Source organism: Myotis yumanensis, unplaced genomic scaffold (genome assembly GCF_028538775.1).
Source record: "Myotis yumanensis isolate MYYU_CA2020_CCGP unplaced genomic scaffold, mMyoYum1.0.hap1 SCAF_13, whole genome shotgun sequence".
Taxonomy (NCBI): Eukaryota; Metazoa; Chordata; class Mammalia; order Chiroptera; family Vespertilionidae; genus Myotis; species Myotis yumanensis.
Genome location: NW_027223764.1, coordinates 1763335 through 1780939, shown reverse-complemented (window position 1 = coordinate 1780939; position 17605 = coordinate 1763335). Strand labels below are relative to the sequence as shown.

The following is a 17605-nucleotide window of genomic DNA, read 5'->3' as shown; positions in this document are numbered from 1 at the left end:
GGATGGCCAGGAACCAGGGGGGTAGAGAGCACAGGGAAAAGGGGGTTCAGAGGGACAGGGGGCGTGGGGGAAGGCCATGCAAGACAGTTTGGTTTTGAACAGGTTGAGCTGAACGTAACAAGGGGCACCTTGGCAACTGCTCTAGAAGTCTGTAGCTGAGGGTAGGGGGTGGGAGTTACTAACGGTAAGGATAGCTAACAGTTACCGAACACCGATTGTATGTCAGGCTCTATTCTAAGCTCTTTACACTACATAGACTTATTTAATCTTGCTAACAATCCTCTAAAGGAGGATTAAAAAAATTTTTTTAAAGTATGCTTTGGTTTTTTTTTAAAATATGTTTTATTGATTTTCTACAGAGAGGAAGGGAGAGGGATAGAGAGTTAGAAACATTGATGAGAGAGAAACATCGATCAGCTGCCTCCTGCATGCCCCCCACCCCACCGGGGATGTGCCCGCAACCAAGGTACATGCCCTTGACCAGAATCGAACCTGGGACCCTTGAGTCCACAGGCCGACGCTCTATCCACTGAGTCAAACCGGTTCTGGCTAAAGTATGTTTTCATAGCCCTAACTGGTTTGGCTCAGTGGATGGAGCGTCGGCCTGCGGACTCAGGGGTCCCGGGTTCGATTCCGGTCAAGGGCGTGTGCCTTGGTTGTGAGCACGTGCCCGGTGGGGGGTGTGCAGGAGGCAGCTGGTCGATGTGTCTTTCTCATCGATGTTTCTAACTCTCTATCCCTCTCCCTTCCTCTCTGTAAAAAAATCAATGAAACATATTTTTAAAAATAAATTAAAAAGTATGTTTTTATTGATTTTTGTTTTTTTTAGAGACAGGAAGGGAGGATAGATAGAAACATTGATGAGACTGGCTGCCTCCTACACGCCCCCTACTGGGGATCGAACCTGCAACCCAGGCATGTGCCCTGACCAGGAATCAGCCCTGTGACCTCTTGGTTCAAGGGTCCATGCTCAACCTCTGAGCCACACTGTCCGGGCTGAAGGAGACCCATTTTAAACTCCATTTTATGGTTGAAGAAACTGAGGTAGCATTTATTGAGCATTTATACATCAGGCATGTAGGGTTTTACAGAGAGTATTTCCTTTAATCTCTATAGCTGCCCTATGCCATGGGCACTATTATTATCCTTGTTGTAGGGTGGGCAAACTGAGGCCCTGAGAAGTTAAGAAACTTGCCCATAGTCACACATGATAAGGCGAAGGCTCAAATCCTGGCAGTCCAACTGGAGCTGGGTGCCTAGCTCCCCTTTTTAAAAGGTTCCACTTAGGAGCAGGTGGTGCTGAGGGGCTTTGAAAAGGGATGTGCTAAGCTGTGTTGACCCCTATAGATCAATCAAGAGAGATAAAGCCTGGCCAGCTGGTGTGGCTCAGTGGTTGAGCGTCAACCTATGAACCAGGAGACCACGGTTTGATTCCCAGTCAGGGCACATGCCCGGGTCGTGGGCTTGCTTCCCAATAGGGGTGTGCAGGAGGCAGCCGATCCATGATTCTCTCTCATCATTGATGCTTCTATCTCTCCCTCTCCCTGCCTCTCTGAAGTCGATAGAAAATTTTGGAATAAAAACAAAAAAAGAGAGAGAAAGAGGTAAAGTCTGGAAATTGGCCCTTGGCTTGTCCAGGAGGAAGCCGTTGAGAATTGTCAGAGCTGCTGTGGGTGAGCAGGGGACCATGCTGCAGGGCTCCGCAGAGGGAGAGACAGACAGGTGACCGAGGGCATTCTCAGAACCTCCCTCCTGCCCCATGGAATAGACGGGGGGTGGCGCTGTGGTCCTTGGCACGTTCCAGCTTCTCCCTGGTGATGGGCAGCCCTGCTGGGACTGAGCTTCTCCACCTCCCACCAAGAATCCCCGTTGCCCGGGGTGATCAGAGGTGGTGTCCTCACAGCCTTCAGGCCTAAACAGCCAGAGTAATCCTGGAGCCAGAGAAGGGACTGGATAAACTGCGGCTTTTTCCAGGGCTGCATACCAACAGTGTTTATAGCAATCACCACACACAGCAAAGACAGCCTCAGTGTTGGGAAGACATCAGGCTGCAGGTGGCCTGGTCTTTCATGGCTCTCTCTTAATTATAACCTAGAACTCCCTAAGACCGGCTCAGTCACATTCAAGCCTGCTTTCTCTGGCATCGAGGGTCTAGAGAAGATGAAAACAACCATTTGCCCCGGCAGCTCTAATTGGCGCTGGCACCGGGCAGTTTTACTTCTCTGTAACGAGGCTACTTACGCTCTTCGGTGGGTTCTTTAACCACTACACACACGGCCTCCCTCCTGCCTCCTCCCCGGATTCTGTCCCCGGTGGTTGCCTGAAGATCTGCGAACGCCTTATCGCCTTGTCGAGGAAAAGATGCACTTTCGTTCCTAATCGGGGTTTCTGGGAGCTGGAAAGGCAACCACTGAGGTTGTTTACCTCGAAGGACTGGGTCTGCAGAGTCAACAGAAACGTGTCCTAGGAAACATTCCACTTCGTGGGAAGCAGCCTTGCCAGGGGCTTTGAGATCCTTGTCTGGGACGCAGAACTGCCAGCATTTCATTGCTGCTACCCCCCCCCCCCCCCCCCGCCCCCAGGCCTTTGGCGGGTAAGCTCTCTTGCATTACGTGGCACAACTAGACCAAGAGGCCAAGGAATTTCAAGTTCACTGATTGGGAGCAATCTCGTAGAATGGTCACCATCCATTTAGGGCGAGGTACAGGAGAGGAAACCGAGGCACACGGAGGTGAGGAGTCTTGGATGTGCCAGGTGCCCGGGAAGGGCAGCGCTGAGACAGGCATGCGGGCATCGTGCCTCTCAGCGCTCTTTCCTCCACATCACTCTGATCCCCTTGAACCGGGTGTTTGGGGGTGGGGTCCTAGGGCATTCCTTACTTTGGGCATAAATTCCCATGCCCTCCTATTGACTTCCCGTTAGAAGAGGTCAGAATGTTATTTTTAAGGCAGAATCTCAGCCACAAATGAAAGTAGCCAGAAGCCAAATAAAGATTTCCAGATTTGCCCAGCTCGGGTAGTTCAGCGGTTGAGCCAGGACCTGTGAACCAGGAGGTCAGGGTTCCATTCCGGTCAGGGCACAGGCCTGGGTTGTGGGCTCCATCCCCAGTGTGGGGCGTGCAGGAGGCAGCCGGTCCGGTCCATGATTCTGTCTCATCATTGATGTTTCTCTCTCTCTCTCACTCTCTCTCTCTCTCTCTCTCTCTCTCTCTCTCCTTCGCCCTTCCTCTCTGAAAGCGATAAAAATATATTTTAAAAAAAGTTCCCAGAGCTGCCCACCAGGTAGAGAGATGCGGGATTTGAGCATTTGGGTCTTTAGCGTGGCTTACCCACCGCCAAACCTTACAAACAGCAGTTCCCAAATCTAGTGGCTTCGGGGAGCACCTCAAGGAAGGAGGTGCATCTGATGTTGGGCGCAGGGGCGGGAGGGAGGCGGGGTCCAGCGCCGCCCAGGCCTGGGTTCGGGACTGGACTTGGGAGGAAGGCGGGGCCGGGACATCACGCGGCCGGGAGCAGTAGAGAGGAAGGCCTCCCGCGGCCTAGAGGCGCCCCCCGCGCGACCGCTCTGCCCCACGCCGTCTCTATGGCTTCCGCACAGCCGTCCCGGCCGCAGAGCGGGATGAGCGCGCGCGGAGGCGCGGGGCTGGCGGCGCGGTCCCGGGAGGGCAGTCCCGGAGCGGGCGGCTTCGCCCCGTCGGCGCTGGGGACCCGAGAGCAGTGAGTGTGGCGCGCCCCGGGGTGGGGGACGCAGGGGTGGCGCCCGGGGGTCTCGGAAGATGGGGGAGTCTTGGGGGCGTGGCGGGCGGGAGCCTGCGGGGCCACCGGGGCGGGGAGGGGCATCGGAGGCGCGCGATCGCCGGCGGCCTCCTTGCGGGAGATGGAGAGGCTTTAAAGGGGTTGACCGGTGACGGGGGCCGGCGCTGAAGGTCTCGGGGAGGCCGTGTAGGTCTTGACCCCGAGGGCGAGCTCGGGGAGGGGAGAGGCCGGGCAGACCGGACCGGCTGGGCCTGGGGCGGGGAAAGGCCGAGGGCGCGAGGCGGGGGTGTGAGCTCCCAGGTGGGGGCGCAGGATGACCCGCGGGGTGATCCTGGGAAGGGAGACAGGGATCTGACCTAACACAGGGTCAGTAAGTGTTTGATGAATTAGTAGGTGACGGGGTGAATGGCTGCGGGGATAGGTGAGGATGAGCGGTAACTCGGGGGGGGGGGCGGTGAGGGGGTGCTGGGGGGTGTCGGAGGAGGGGTGCAGTAGGGGGGAGAGCTGGACTTGAAAGGAATAAGGGTACATCTTAGCACATCCTGCAAGCAGCGCTTACCTATGGGGGGGGGGTCCCCTGGGAGCAGCCACTGACTTGGTAGAAAAATCCCCGTTTCCCCACATTTTAAACTGGAAGTTTGGACTTGTGTTTGGGACTAAGGAATCCTCGAACAAATACTTATTTGTATTTTTTTTAAGCTAAAACAGCCTTTTTATGTGTCAGATACTGTTCTAAGTGCTTTACATGTGTAAGCTTACTATGCTTGTCTGTCTTTATTTTTTAAACACTGAGATGTTAAGAGATTTGAGTTATGTGAACTCTTTGATAACACTAATGTATTTTAATTTTACTTTATTTTTTAATTTTTAAAAAATTTTTATTGATTTCAGAGAGAGAATGGGAGAGGGAGAGAGAGATAGAAACATCAATGATGAGAGAGAGTCATTGATCGGCTGCCTCCTGCACGCCCCCAACTGGGAATCGAGCCTGCAACCCGAGCATGTGCCCTTGACCGGATTCGAACCTGGAACCCTTCAGTCCTCAGGCTGACACTCTATCCACTGGGCCAAACCAGCTAGGGCTACTTTTTAAAGATAAATATTAGTTTCTTTTTAAAAATATATTTTTGTTGATTTCAGAGAGGAAGGGAGAGGGGAAAGAGAGATCGAAACATCAATGAGGAGAGAGAATCATGGATCGGCTGCCTCCTGCACGCCCCCTACTGGGGATGGAACCTGTAACTCAGGGCTCCTGCCCTGACCTGGAATTGGATGGTGACCTTCATGTGTTCATAGGTGGATGCTCAACCACTGAGCCACACAGGTCGGGCATAACACTAATAATGTTTTCACTGTCCGTCATAAATCTCTGTAACCTATTAGAAATATACATTTAATTCAGTTTAACTCAGGAATCTTGCTTTGCATTTGATTATTTCTGTAGTTGGGATGCTGTGTATGAGCGAGAACTGCACACTTTCCAAGAATATGGAGACACAGGAGAAATCTGGTGAGTTACAGAAAATAGTGGAATCCGGAAGACTGTGTGTGTGTGTGTGTCTTTATGTTTTAAGTGTGTATCCCAAAGAGAGATGGGCTGAAAATATTGGCAACCTTGAACCAATTCTGGCTCTAGTTGTTGGATTTAAAGAACCTCTGTCTTTTAATGACCCAGATTTAAATTTGATGATAGCATTAGGAAATTACTCTCTTTCTATAATTGTCCTTTTTAAATAAGCAGTAACATTTTGAGCCATTAATACATACAATTTTTAATGCTGACGTAGAGAAACATTAATAAGTAACATTCCGACCTTACGTATTCTGCTCTATTCTTCGGTGTGTCTTTTCCTAAATAATAGTGAAGATGAAGCTTAAGCAGTCACGGTTAGTACCTTTACTTTCCAGAATGGCTGAATGGAGTCTACGAATGACCTGCTGCAGTGGAACGTCGCTGTAACCCGGCTCTGTCCCTCTGGTGTTGGATTAACCAGTTCTCTGTTTCTAACAGGTTTGGGGAGGAGAGTGTGAATCGACTCCTAAGGTGGATGCAGAAACACAAGATCCCCTTGGATGCTGCGGTGCTGGATATTGGAACCGGAAATGGTGTCCTCCTGGTTGAGCTTGTTGGTACCTTTAGTATTCCTGTGTTACAGCCAAATTTTAAAATGAAACTTAGGAAACTTGCAATCAAGGATACTAACCATCTAAGTTCAAGTAGGAAAGCAAGCATGCCACCTACTTTGAAAGTCACCAGGTACAAAAGGGAGGCCGCAGGGATGGGGAGAAGGAACTACATGGAAAGCTAAGGGGTCTGAGTCCTAGTCATGGCCCTTCCCTCCACAGCATTGACTTCAACCAAACCACTGGATTTCTCTGGGCTTCAGTTCTTTCCCAAAGATTGTGACGTGGTGATTCCTACTGGTTCCTTCTAGCTGAGAAAGCCAGAAATCTCTGTGTATAAAAGGAAGGTGACTTTTTGTGCCCCCAGTGGGACACACATGCCTCATGTTGGGTGAGCGCGTGGCTGGAACAGGGCATTTTGTGCATGGAACTGGGTTTGGTACAGGTTCTATCACTGGCTGTGCCATCCCTGTCGTGGGCCTATGATGTGTCCGTGCTGTGCCACCTGCCATGGGGGAAGGAAAAGACTAAGGAGGGTTTTCCTGTGTCATGTGTGAGGATGTATGTATAACAGTGAAATGTACTGAATGAGAGCCATGTGCCACGCCTTGTGCTGGGCAGTGGCAACATGAACATTGAGCTCTTGTGCTTGAGTTGTTCACAGTATCCTAGAGGCTGGCCTGGCGTGTAGGTGACAGTGAGTGGCCCAGCGTGGAGGGGGTGATGCTGGACAGCCCGGCTCTAGGCAGGGCACTGACACATCTGGGGAGAGGGCCGGGAGAGGGGCTTGGAGAGTCAGTGTCCCAGTTGGGTGGAGGTTGCAGGAGCAGGAGGATTTACATCTTTGCAGCATTGAGTCTCCGGTTCATGAACATGATGGGCTCCTCCGTTTATTTAATTCTTTATTTTCTTTCGGTAATACTTCGTAGTTTTCTCTGTAGAGACCCTACATATCTTCTCTTAGATTGATTCCTAGATTTTTTTTGTTGTAATTGTTATGTTTTTTAAATTTCATCTTCTAATAGTTTACCATAGTATATGTGTAAAAATTTACTGTAGTGTATGTCATGTGTAAATAATAATTTTATTTATTCTATCCCAATCTCAATATCTTATTTATTAAAATGCTGTGTACAGCCCTAACCGGTTTGGCTTGGTGGATAGAGCGTCGGCCTGTGGACTGAAGGGTTCCAGGTTCGATTCTGGTCAAGGGCATGTACCTTGGTTGCGGGCACATCCCCAGTAGGGGGTATGCTGTGGTGCTAGAGGCAGCTGATCGATGTTTCTAACTCTCTATCCCTCTCCCTTCCTCTCTGTAAAAAAATCAATAAAGTATATTAAAATGCTGTGTACAGTGTTGAATAGAAATTGTGAAGGCAGCTCGCCTTGTAACATTGCCTATGATAAAAGAAAAGCTTCTAATATTTCACCATTAAACATGTTAGCTGTAGGTTTTTATAGTTTTGTTTTTTTTTTAATTAGACTGAGGACGGTCCTTTATATTCCTAAGTAAGAGTGTTTGATCATGAATTTGATTAGTTGCCTTCTTTGATAAGATGATTTTTCTTTTTGGTTCTATTAATGTTGAGTTGATTGATTTTTTGGGGGGGGTCCTCAGTTTTTTCAATTGACATTTTTATTGACATGATTTCAGTGATTGTTCAATGTTCAAAGCAACTTCTGTCCCTGAAGTAAACCAAGTTTAATTGTGGTGTATGATCTTTTTCAGGTGTTGCTGGATTTGATTTAGTAGTATTTTGCTTAGGATTTGTATAGCTTCATGAGCAATTTGCCAGTAATTTTCCTTACTTGCAATTTTCATGTAAGGTTTTTGTATAAAGGTTATGCTGGCCTCATAAGATGAGATGGGACGCGTCTCCTTTTTATTCTTTGAGAAGCTTTGTTTCTTCCTTAAGCCTTTGGAAGAATCATGGTGAGAGCCTCCGGCGTGGAGATGTTTTGTAGGGTTTGAGTCAGTTTTGTGGTTTTCAAGACATTTATCCATTTATCTAAATTAAAAATTTACTAGCATGAATTTGTTCATAATTTCCTTTTAAACTTAAAAAATTAACATGTTGCAAAATTGACTCTTTTTATTACAGTTTTATGAATTTTTAACACATGTAGAGATTCGTACAATCATCACAGGATACAGATAGTTCCTCCCAGAAACCTCTCTTCTGCCATCTGTATGGCCACACCCTTCCCCCTAGGTAGCCACTCATCAGTTTCTTGTAGCTAGCATGTAGTTAGGGCATGTTTTTTTAATGCATTCTTACATCTCTACCATTTATTTATTTGATATATTTTTATTGATTTCAGAGAAGAAGGGAGAAGAGGAGAGAGAGAAACATCAATGATGAGAATCATTGATCGGCTGCAGCCTGCATGCCCCACACCAGGGATCGAGCCCACAACCCGGGCATGTGTGTCCTGACTGGGAATCGAATTGTGACCTCCTGGTTCATAGGTCTACACTCAACCACTGAGCCACGGCTGGCTGGGCTAAAGGGACTTTTAAATCAAGGACTTATTTCATATGCATTTAATGTATTCATATGACTTAATTGTGTTAAGTAAAATTTATGCTTGATTTATGTGTGAATCAGCATGTCAACATCTGAAATTAACACTGTACTTTTCTGCTTGAGGGCCGAAATATACATACAGGTATTCTCATTGGCTTTGAGAAAATGAATTTCCTTTTGAAAAATAGATAAAATATAAAAGCAAAGGAATTGTCACATTCTATAGATTTAAATTTTCAGTTTCGTTTCTGTTTTGATTGCATAATAAAATTGAAACATTATAGATTATTGGATGGTATAAATTACTCAGTCTATTAAAAGTAAATAAAACAGTCCCAGTCCTAAAGGAATATTATAATTCATAGGCAAAACAGGATACCAAAACATTTTAAAACTAAAGTATAAAATTACTTCTCTGTCTCTAGGCAAAACTCGGTTTCTCTAATATTACTGGCATTGATTACTCGCCTTCTGCAATACAGCTTTCCGGAAGTATTATAGAGAAAGAAGGGTTATCTAACATTACGTTGAAGGTAAGTATTGTTTATATTACCATAAGTTATTTTTATTTCTAATAAAAGTTATAAAATGTAACTGTTGCTAATGTATATCAATCAATCCAAAATGCAATGATTTTAAGTGACTATTTAAATTTTTAGTCTAGTCAGCTAGGGAAGTCATTTCTCCCTCGTGTGCAAGTGTGCTCATCCCTTCCCCACGCCCTCGTGTCTGCAGACACACAAATAATCCCCGAGTTTGAGTCACTGGATCAAAAACTGGGAAATGTATAAAGTGGGGAAATACCAAAGAATACCTAGTTTATTTCTGTGCTCGCTGAGGAGATGATGTGTCTCGCATTGATACTTCTAGCTCAGGCATCTTCTCTGAGCTCTAGAATTCTATGAAAGCTGCGTATTTTACACTTCCAGTTGGATAGCTAATAATCTCTCACTTAGTCCAAAATGATACATAAACCTGCATCCCCCCAAGGCCCTTCCCATTTCCAGTGATACCACCATTCATTTTCCAGTTGCACTAACCCAAACCCAAGGGGTCTTCCTTGATTCCTCTCTTTCCTTTAAGTTCTGTATCCAATTCTGTTTGTTTGTTTTTTCCTAAAAGAGCCCCATCCAATGCAATGACTGCTTCTTTTTTTTTTTTTTTAATATGTTTTTATTGATTTCAGAGAGGAAGAGAAAGGGAGAGAAACATCAATGATGAGAGAGAATTATGGATCGGCTGCCTCCTGCACGCTCCCTACTGAGGATCGAGCCTGCAACCTGGGCATATGCCCTTGACCAGAATCGAACCCGGGACTCTTCAGTCTGCAGGCCGACGCTCTCTCCACTGAACCAAACCAGCCAGGGCTTTATCTTCAAAGGCAATCCGGAACGTAATCTTTCCTCGATAGTTCCACTGCTCCCTCCCAAATCCCAGCCACCATCATTATTGCCCAGGCAACTACAGTAGCCTCTTATGTGGCCTCCCCATTTCCACTCTGCCACAGGGCAGCCAGCCTGCTGATTGATTGATTGATTTAAAAATATGGACTACTTCACGAATTTGCGTGTCATCCTCGCGCAGGGGCCATGCTAATCTCTGTTGTTCCAATCTTAGCATATGTGCTGCCGAAGCGGCACCAGCTTGGTGTTTTAAAGCGCAAACCAGGCCTGACTGGCGTGGCTCAGTGGTTGAGCATTGACCTGTGAACCAGGAGGTCAGGGTTCAATTCCCGGTTAGGGCACAGGCCTGGGTTGCAGGCTCGATCCGTAGTGTGGGGCGTGCAGGAGGCAGCCGATCCATGATTCTCTCTCATCATTGATGTTTCTATCCCTCTCTCCCTCTCCCTTCCTCTCTGACATCAATAAAAAATAAAATGCAAACCTTTCTGGGACTTCCTGTTCCCCAGCCTCCAGGCGCTTCCCTGTTGCACTCAGGGTGGAACCTGCACTTGCCCGCCCCCCGGCCTCCGCAGCCGCTTCTCACCTCTTTCCCTCTTTAGCCCAGTGCTGAGTCATGGCTCTGCTTCTGAAACACGGCAGGCCTGTCCTCCAGGCGCCATCCCTGCTGCTCTGCCTACAGCCGCTTTGCCCGGATGTGAGCTTGCTTGGCTCCTCCTCCTCACTGAGTCTCATCGCGAATGTTGCCTCCCTAGTGAGGCCTTTCCTGACCCCTTTCCCAAACAGTTCTCTCCCCGCCCAGTCACCGTCTCCCCCTTTAGAGAATGTACAACATACTCTTCTGCCTGAACTTTTCTCTTTTGTTTGCGGTTATATCCCCAGGGCCTGAGAAATTCCTGCATTTACTAGATGTCTATGAAATATTTGTTGAATAAATGTGTACTTTCATACAGGCACTTAGGATAGAAAATTCTCCAAACTTAGCTCTTAGGAGTGGTAGTCATTATTGCTTCAGGTACAGTGACTACTTGGGTGTGAGGGAGGGGAAACCCATGTTCCAATGTATACAAACACAAGGTCTCATTTTCAAGTCAGACAGTAAGGGCGCTTTGGATAATACATTATTTATGACGATCAAGCTTATATGAATAATTACCAGCTAATTGTGTGATTACTTTTTCAAAGTAGCTTTTCTGAATTAAGTTTATGGGCAGATTACTTTGAATATTCTATGAAATTGGGTAGTTCACTGTTTCGAGTGCTTATGTCATCCGTTACTGAGAATGAATGAGATGCGGGCGTGTCAGATTCTGAAGTGAATGATGACTGTGAAGTGAAGTCATTGCGGCGGGAGCAGCCGTGGAGCTTCGCAAGCTTCGTGCTGTTCGTTCCGTCCCTTCGCTGCTTTGTGAGCTGCTGAGTCAAAGCAAAGGCACTTCCGTTTCCCTCTGACTTCAGGTCACACAACTTGTCATCTTCGCTGAAAACCCTCTTATGTCCAGGGCCTGTCAGCTCCCGATAATTGTTGTCATTTTAAAGAATATCTCCAATGCTCCGCTTTTCCACAGAAGTCACGGCGGGCTCTGTTGTGTGCGGCATTAGGCCCCACACCTGGCTTTGATTTGTTTCCACATTTGTAGAGATTGGGAGTCCAGGAAACACTGTTGTCTTACTGTTCTTAGCTTTAATGATCTTGGAACGAAGCACATAAAAGTGGACCATGAAGTTGAAAATACGTTTATCGCATGTAAACTGCCATCAGAACGAATGGGTGCTCATGGATCACTCTTAACGCAGTGAAGATTGTGTGGGAGCCCTTCTCACCAGGCGCTGGTTTCTCGTGTAGGTAGAAGACTTTCTGAATCTCCCCACAGAGCTGTCTGGCTTTCACGTTTGTATTGACAAAGGGACTTTTGATGCCATAAGCCTGAATCCTGACAACGCAGTTGAGAAGAGGAAGCAGTATGTGAACTCTCTCTCCAGGGTGTTGAAGGCGAACGGCTTTTTCCTAATAACCTCCTGTAATTGGACCAAGGAAGAGCTGCTGAACGAATTCTGTGAAGGTAATTGGCTGTGCTGTTTGAACATGTGTTTCCTCAGGTTTAATGCCCTTAACCAGGCTTTCCCCTTGTGCTACAGTGTTTTACTTTCCAATTTGTGGGAATTGCCTACTTTTCTCCTCTGTTAATAACCTTGGTAATGCTTTTAACTGTATATGCAAAGAGCAAAGAAGTAATACTGGTTGAGATCCAGAGTCCTGTCTAAAAATTTCCAAGAAATCCTGGCAGTTAAGCACTAAAATTTATGAGCCTATAAACATTGGGTTCTTTCTTTAAGCTGCATAATCTATGACTTGGAAGCAAACAAAGAAAGCTCATGTCCTGTGCTCCTGCCTTTACCCTGGCTGCCAGCAGCCGTGCAGACGGAAGCAGTGTTTCTAAAGCCTCATGTGTTTTAATTTTATACACGTGTCTTTCTAGTGGCCATGTAGGTATTGGGGGTTTTCTTACTGTTTCCATGTATATGGAACAATGGTAACATTGCACAGAAACAACACACAGGGACTTGGTAGTAGAAATACTGCCTGTTCATTCTTGAGGGAATCTCTACCTTTTTCAAGATTTTTGGTGCCAGGACAGGCTCCTCTTTTGCCCCATGAACAAAGTATCATAGGTGCCGTGTCTCCTAAGAGGGGGTTCTGTGAGAATGGCGTGGGTCATCTGTTCACAAATGGTTTTCGCTCTTTGGCATGTTCCTCGCGTGTTCTCAGCGACGCCTCGCCTGCGGGTTCGTTCCTGTAGAGCACGGGCCTTTCTGGAACGTTCCCTGAGAATTTACCTCGAGCCATTGCTTGTTTTTTCCTTAGAACCCTTTCAGCTTAGGATTGAGGTTTTTAAAGGAATGGGGGGATTTTCAGGATGGAGTATAAATGATGGCACTACATTTGTGGTCAGGTTTTGAACCTCAAAGCTCATGGGCGGGTGTGCACTTAGCTTAGAGGTGGTTTTCTGGGGGCTGAGGGCTGAGGGGTGAGGGACACAGCACACATCCTGTGCGCGCAGTGGTTTTAGCAGGTTCGTAACGTACAACCTGAAGTGTGTGAGGCTTGACGCGTGAGCCAGCGGCTTCATTGCTGTTGCCCCTGGAAAGCAAGAAGTCCATGTGATTTATTGTCCTTTATGGCCTGTCATTAACTTTATTATCTTCCATGTGAAGCGCGTTTCCTTTAGAACCGCGGAGGCCGTGTCAGTAGGCCTTCCTCTTCCTGAAGCTGCAGTTTAGTGAGTGCTGAGCGGCGCTGTGTGGGCAGGGCCTCCGGCTCTCGATGCAGGTGCTCAGCCCTGGGCCCGCCGGCAGGCAGCCCGTGTGTGATGAGGAGCCGACCTGCCCGTGCAGGTGCTGCGTGGCTCTGTGCTGAGAGCGGCTGGCCAAGTCCTTAACTCAGGCTCCGTTTTAGAGCAGAATGTGGAATTTAAGCGAAATGTGCCCTAGCCGGCTTGGCTTAGTGGATAGAGCATCAGCCTGTAGACTGAAGGGTTCCAGGTTCAATTCCAGTCAAGGGCACAGGCCCGGGTTGTGGGCTCCATCCCCAGTGTGGGGTGTGCAGGAGGCAGCCGATCCATGATTCTCTCTCATCATTGATGTTTCTCTCTCCCTCTCCCTTCCTCTCTGAAATCAATGTAAAAGAAAAAACACATATATATTAAGTTCAGTGTTGCCACAGGAAATGTTAGAGAAATAGTGACGTCCGACTGAAGACATGCGCTAGAGCCTCTTCTGAGCATGGTGTGGAGGTCGATGGGAGCCTGCCCCACCGCCCTGCCCTGCACAGGCCTCTTCACAGCCTCAGGACATGCGCCCTGGTCCCTTGGCTCAGGGTAGTGCTTGCTTCCCCAGCCTTTGCGGTTCTTTCCTTATTTGAAACATAAATGTTCATAAAACCACTGAAGCGAATCGTGCACTTCTCCTTTAGAGCCTAGTTATATAAACATTTGTGTTGCCATTTGATCTGTTGAGGATTCCTTGAAACATTTGCCAGATACTAGATGTTCTAATTTACTGTCCAAGGAACTTGTCTTTCTTACAACTACTGAATGAACAAAAAAGCCAAAAACCTATCTTACTACAAAAGTAATCCAGATTCATTATGAATAAAAAGGAGTAGTATTAACCCCAACATGTAAGAATATAGATTAAAATAATTAAAATCATTTGCTGTCTCTCTGGAAATGCAACCACTTTTCATATGTTGGTGTGTTTTCCATTGACACATACAGCTCCATCCTGCGGGGCTAGTCCAGGGAGGGGAAAGATTTGTCCTGGAAAAGTCACAACAGCTCTGTTTTCTTTTGAAAATTTTTGTTATGAAATATTTTAAGCATAAGTGAAATTGCAGAAACAAATACAGGTGTGTCCCCATCCATCTACCTCAGTGGCCCCATTTTCCAGTGTAAAAAACATCAGGTTCTTACATCGTCTGTCCTTCTATGGAAAAGTTTTCTGTGCCTAGTTTTTGAACATTTTAATATTTAGTTATTTCTTAAGATTTGCTGAAGTTTGATTAAGAATATGAATTAGAATGTAAACGAAACGAAGTATAAAAGACCAGTTGATACAATAATATATATCCCTTTAACATTTTTGCTGCTTATTTGAGCTCACGCTCAAGGCATGGAAATTAGAAAATGAAGACACCCCCAAAAGAAAAAATAATTCCTGAACCAATTGCCCATCACTGAGGGAACATGGGTAATGGGAGTGACCTTCCTGCCTTGTCTTATTTTTTAAAAGAAATAGAACAAAATAGTAAACCGTTAAAATTTTATTTTATTTTATAGCTTAGGAAACTGCCACATTCTCTAATTGTGATCCTTACACAGTCACTGTGAGTTGGAGAGGAGTGTTGGTGTCTGAACCCCCTGGCACAGAACCTGGGGATGCTGGGTAAGGTCATTTGACCAGCATCTCTTGCAGTAAGTGGTAGAGCTGGGACTTGAACACAGGACTTTCGACTACAAGTTACTTATTTTTTCCCACCACACTGTGCTACTTTGAAAGTTACTAGTTCCTTGTCTTGATCTTTGGTTACAAACTTTTTTTTTTGGTAAAATACAGGGGTGGGCAAAAGTAGCTTAATAATAATAATAAGTAATACAATAATTAATAATAATGCAAGAATAAATTTTTGTGTTTTGCGTACTTACAACTGTAAACCTGCTTTTGCTCCCCCCTGTATATATAACATAAGATTTGCCACTTAACCATCTTGAAGGGCACAGCCCAGGGCATTCAGTGCACCCACACTGTTGTGCAGCCGTCACCACATCATCTCCAGAGCTACTTCTTACAGATCCGTTTTTACTCCCATGTTACTCACCTTCCTGTATTAAGTTTTTGTATGTGTGCTGGGGATCAATTGCATTAGTACATATAAAGCACCAACACAGTGCCTGCTACCCGGCAAGAACTCAACCCGTCGTGGCTGCTGCCTGCAGGCAGGTGGCGTAGGCTAAGGAGATGCGCAGGGGAAGGGCCGCAGCCAGGAAGCGGAGGAGGAGGCGTGAGAAGGAGCCTCTTCTGCTCCTTGTTCAGTTCAGTGTTTCGGGTGAACACACATCACATACACACACGGGAGAACAGACGTCACAGAATGAAATGCGGTCACAGTTCAGAGTTTGGAATCACATGGTTTCATAAAGGGCTTGAAAGTACAGTTACTACAAGCTGCTTCTAACTGTGGAATTCAGTCCCTAATAAGAGTATTTGAACTTTGTCCGACAGGATTTGAACTCTTCGAAGTGTTGCCAACACCCAAGTTCAGCTTCGGAGGCCGATCTGGAAACAGTGTGGCTGCGTTGGTTTTCCAAAAAACGTGAGACTTTTCTCTGGACAAACGCAGAGAGCTTTTAAAGAAGCCCCACATCAAAGTAAAGCCGGCAGAAAATGCAGGTGCAGCTAACTGCTCAGTGAGTACACAGGATGCACATGGTGCGCAGATACGAGGCCCTGGGCGTGCAGGCGCGGGCCTGAGGTCAGCCAGGAGTAATTTCAAATGTTCTTTGTATTTCAAATGTAAATATTTTCCTTCTTGACTAAAAACACTTTCCTGTACCTGCTGAACAGCTAACAACTTTAAAGCAGTAAATGGATTTACAGAAAGCCTGTGTTCCTGACTTTCGTGCCTTGGGAACATTGAATTGAAGATAGCTCTGTGTTAAGATTTCCAAATGATTCCAGGGCCAGAGTAATAAGCAAAACAACTTTATTGGTGTTTTATTAGAGTAGGAAACATAATGAGCCTACTATTTTGGGTTGAATGGTGGTTATTTAAAAAAATTATTTACTATCTGAGAAAACCTTTAGTCTTCATGTTTATAGTTAAACAAAATCAGGTAACTATATCAGTTGACCAGAAATACTAATTGAGGCTGTATTTTGTGGCTGGTGGTATTTTACCCACTGTGAGGGATAACGGGAAGTAGGTAAACAGATAAATAGAAAGACGGCTAAGAGACAGTCACAGGCTTGCACCATGTTCTGTTACGTGTTTGTTTTTTTCAGGTTATGTTGTCTTATTGAATCTCCCCAGTGCTCTCAGGCAGGCATTCCTTCTTCCTGCTGCTCCACATCGGCAGCTCGTGCAGGATGGAGTGAGGGTGGTTCTCTGGCCCTGATGCTAAGGCCCACTCCTCCCCCGCATGTTCTGCCCAGTTCAGTGGGGAAGTGGGATGCGTCTTAGAAAGCGCTGCCAGCGAAGGCGGGCGGTTGTTAGGGAGCTCTGCCCCATGCCGGTGTCGATCTGGGCACCGGGCACCCGCTCCCCGCTCGCCTTAAAGGACTTGCCCAGTCAGGACCTGGCGGCCTCGTTCCCTGTGAGGCCGAGGAAGTTACTCTTACACCTGTGTGAGCCCTGAGGGAGATGGGATGGGGGGTTCTAGTTGGGGGCTGATTAGTAAGAGAAACAGTTTATTAAGATGTTTGAAAAGATAAGGCATATTAGTATGTAATGCTGTTTTGTATTTGGGCTAATCCTTACTAATAAAAGGCTAAGTAGTCGTCACGCCCTCATGCGTGATGCCCTCACGCCGTCACAAGATGGCTGTACGCACAGCGGGCGTGCGCAGGTGGGCCGCGCTGGGCTTGATGCTGCGTGTGCGCCACAGAGCCTGCCTGGGAGTCCCGCCTCCTCCCAGCTCCGTGCGTGGCCAGGCCTGGGGGTCCAGTGGCTCTGCGCAGCGTGGAGGAGGTGGGCCTGGCCAGTCCCTGTGCAGCGCGGAGGCCTGGGGGTCTGCTGCTCTGGCCTACCTCTTTGGGGCAATCCATTGAGGAGCCCCGGATGGTGGGTGGGCGGGGCCTACCTCTTTGGGGTGATCAATTGCGGGGCTCCCGCACTGTGACAGGGCACAAGTCAGGCTGGGGTGTCCACCACCCTCCTTCCCCCCTCCCCGCGCTCGGTGCACGAATTTTGTGCACTGGACCACTAGTATTTTAATAATGGAGTCACAATATGAGCTTTCAAAAAAGTGATATGTTTGATGAGTTTTCATTTTTAGGCCTGTTGGGTTACAGAATGAGGAGAATTGCGTTTGGCAAATGTTAACTCCAGAGATGCGTAAGTCTAGCATTACATCCTTTTTTTCCATTTTGCCCCAGTGCGGGGGCAGGGAGGGTGGTTTGATTAAGATCAACGTTAATCAACCATTAAAATTACTACCTGCTTTGCACAAGATAACTCAAGGCATTTACATAAATAAATATAAATAACATTTTTTGAAAAGCTTTAATTTTGAACATTTAA

The 17605-nt window shown here is 46.8% G+C and overlaps 2 protein-coding genes and 1 pseudogene across 3 annotated transcripts in view; 2 read left to right on the top strand and 1 right to left on the bottom strand.

The window, feature by feature from the left end:
• The first annotated feature begins 3582 nt into the window (after positions 1–3582).
• On the top strand, positions 3583–16422 carry EEF1AKMT2 (EEF1A lysine methyltransferase 2). Of its 2 annotated transcripts, XM_070432069.1 has the most exons (6): positions 3583–3716; positions 5200–5265; positions 5767–5881; positions 8833–8940; positions 11654–11870; positions 15589–16422. In XM_070432069.1, exons 1-6 carry the CDS (start codon positions 3583–3585, stop codon positions 15681–15683), a joined length of 735 nt encoding a protein of 244 aa, XP_070288170.1. In that variant the 3' UTR covers positions 15684–16422. The 2 variants fall into 2 exon arrangements, with proteins under 2 accessions (XP_070288170.1, XP_070288171.1); XM_070432070.1 differs by lacking the exon at positions 3583–3716 and having other exon boundaries at positions 5767–5885; positions 15589–16421.
• Positions 9947–10047, bottom strand: LOC139022272 (U6 spliceosomal RNA; annotated as a pseudogene).
• FAM53B (family with sequence similarity 53 member B) overlaps positions 15683–17605 on the top strand; it is an 83580-nt gene continuing 81657 nt past the window's right edge. Inside the window, exon 1 of the mRNA XM_070432060.1 lies at positions 15683–15773. The gene's annotated coding sequence lies outside the window, so the exon portion shown is untranslated. The remainder of the gene's footprint in view (positions 15774–17605) is intronic.

What these genes read in the sequence shown, in the direction of transcription:
- EEF1AKMT2 (XM_070432069.1), top strand. Translation starts at nt 3,583, where the DNA reads ATGGCTTCCGCACAGCCGTCCCGGCCGCAGAGCGGGATGAGCGCGCGC. An exon ending in GCGCTGGGGACCCGAGAGCA is followed by an intron (nt 3,717 to 5,199) that starts GTGAGTGTGGCG and finishes TTATTTCTGTAG; the next exon opens with TTGGGATGCTGTGTATGAGC. An exon ending in GTGTCCTCCTGGTTGAGCTT is followed by an intron (nt 5,882 to 8,832) that starts GTTGGTACCTTT and finishes CTCTGTCTCTAG; the next exon opens with GCAAAACTCGGTTTCTCTAA.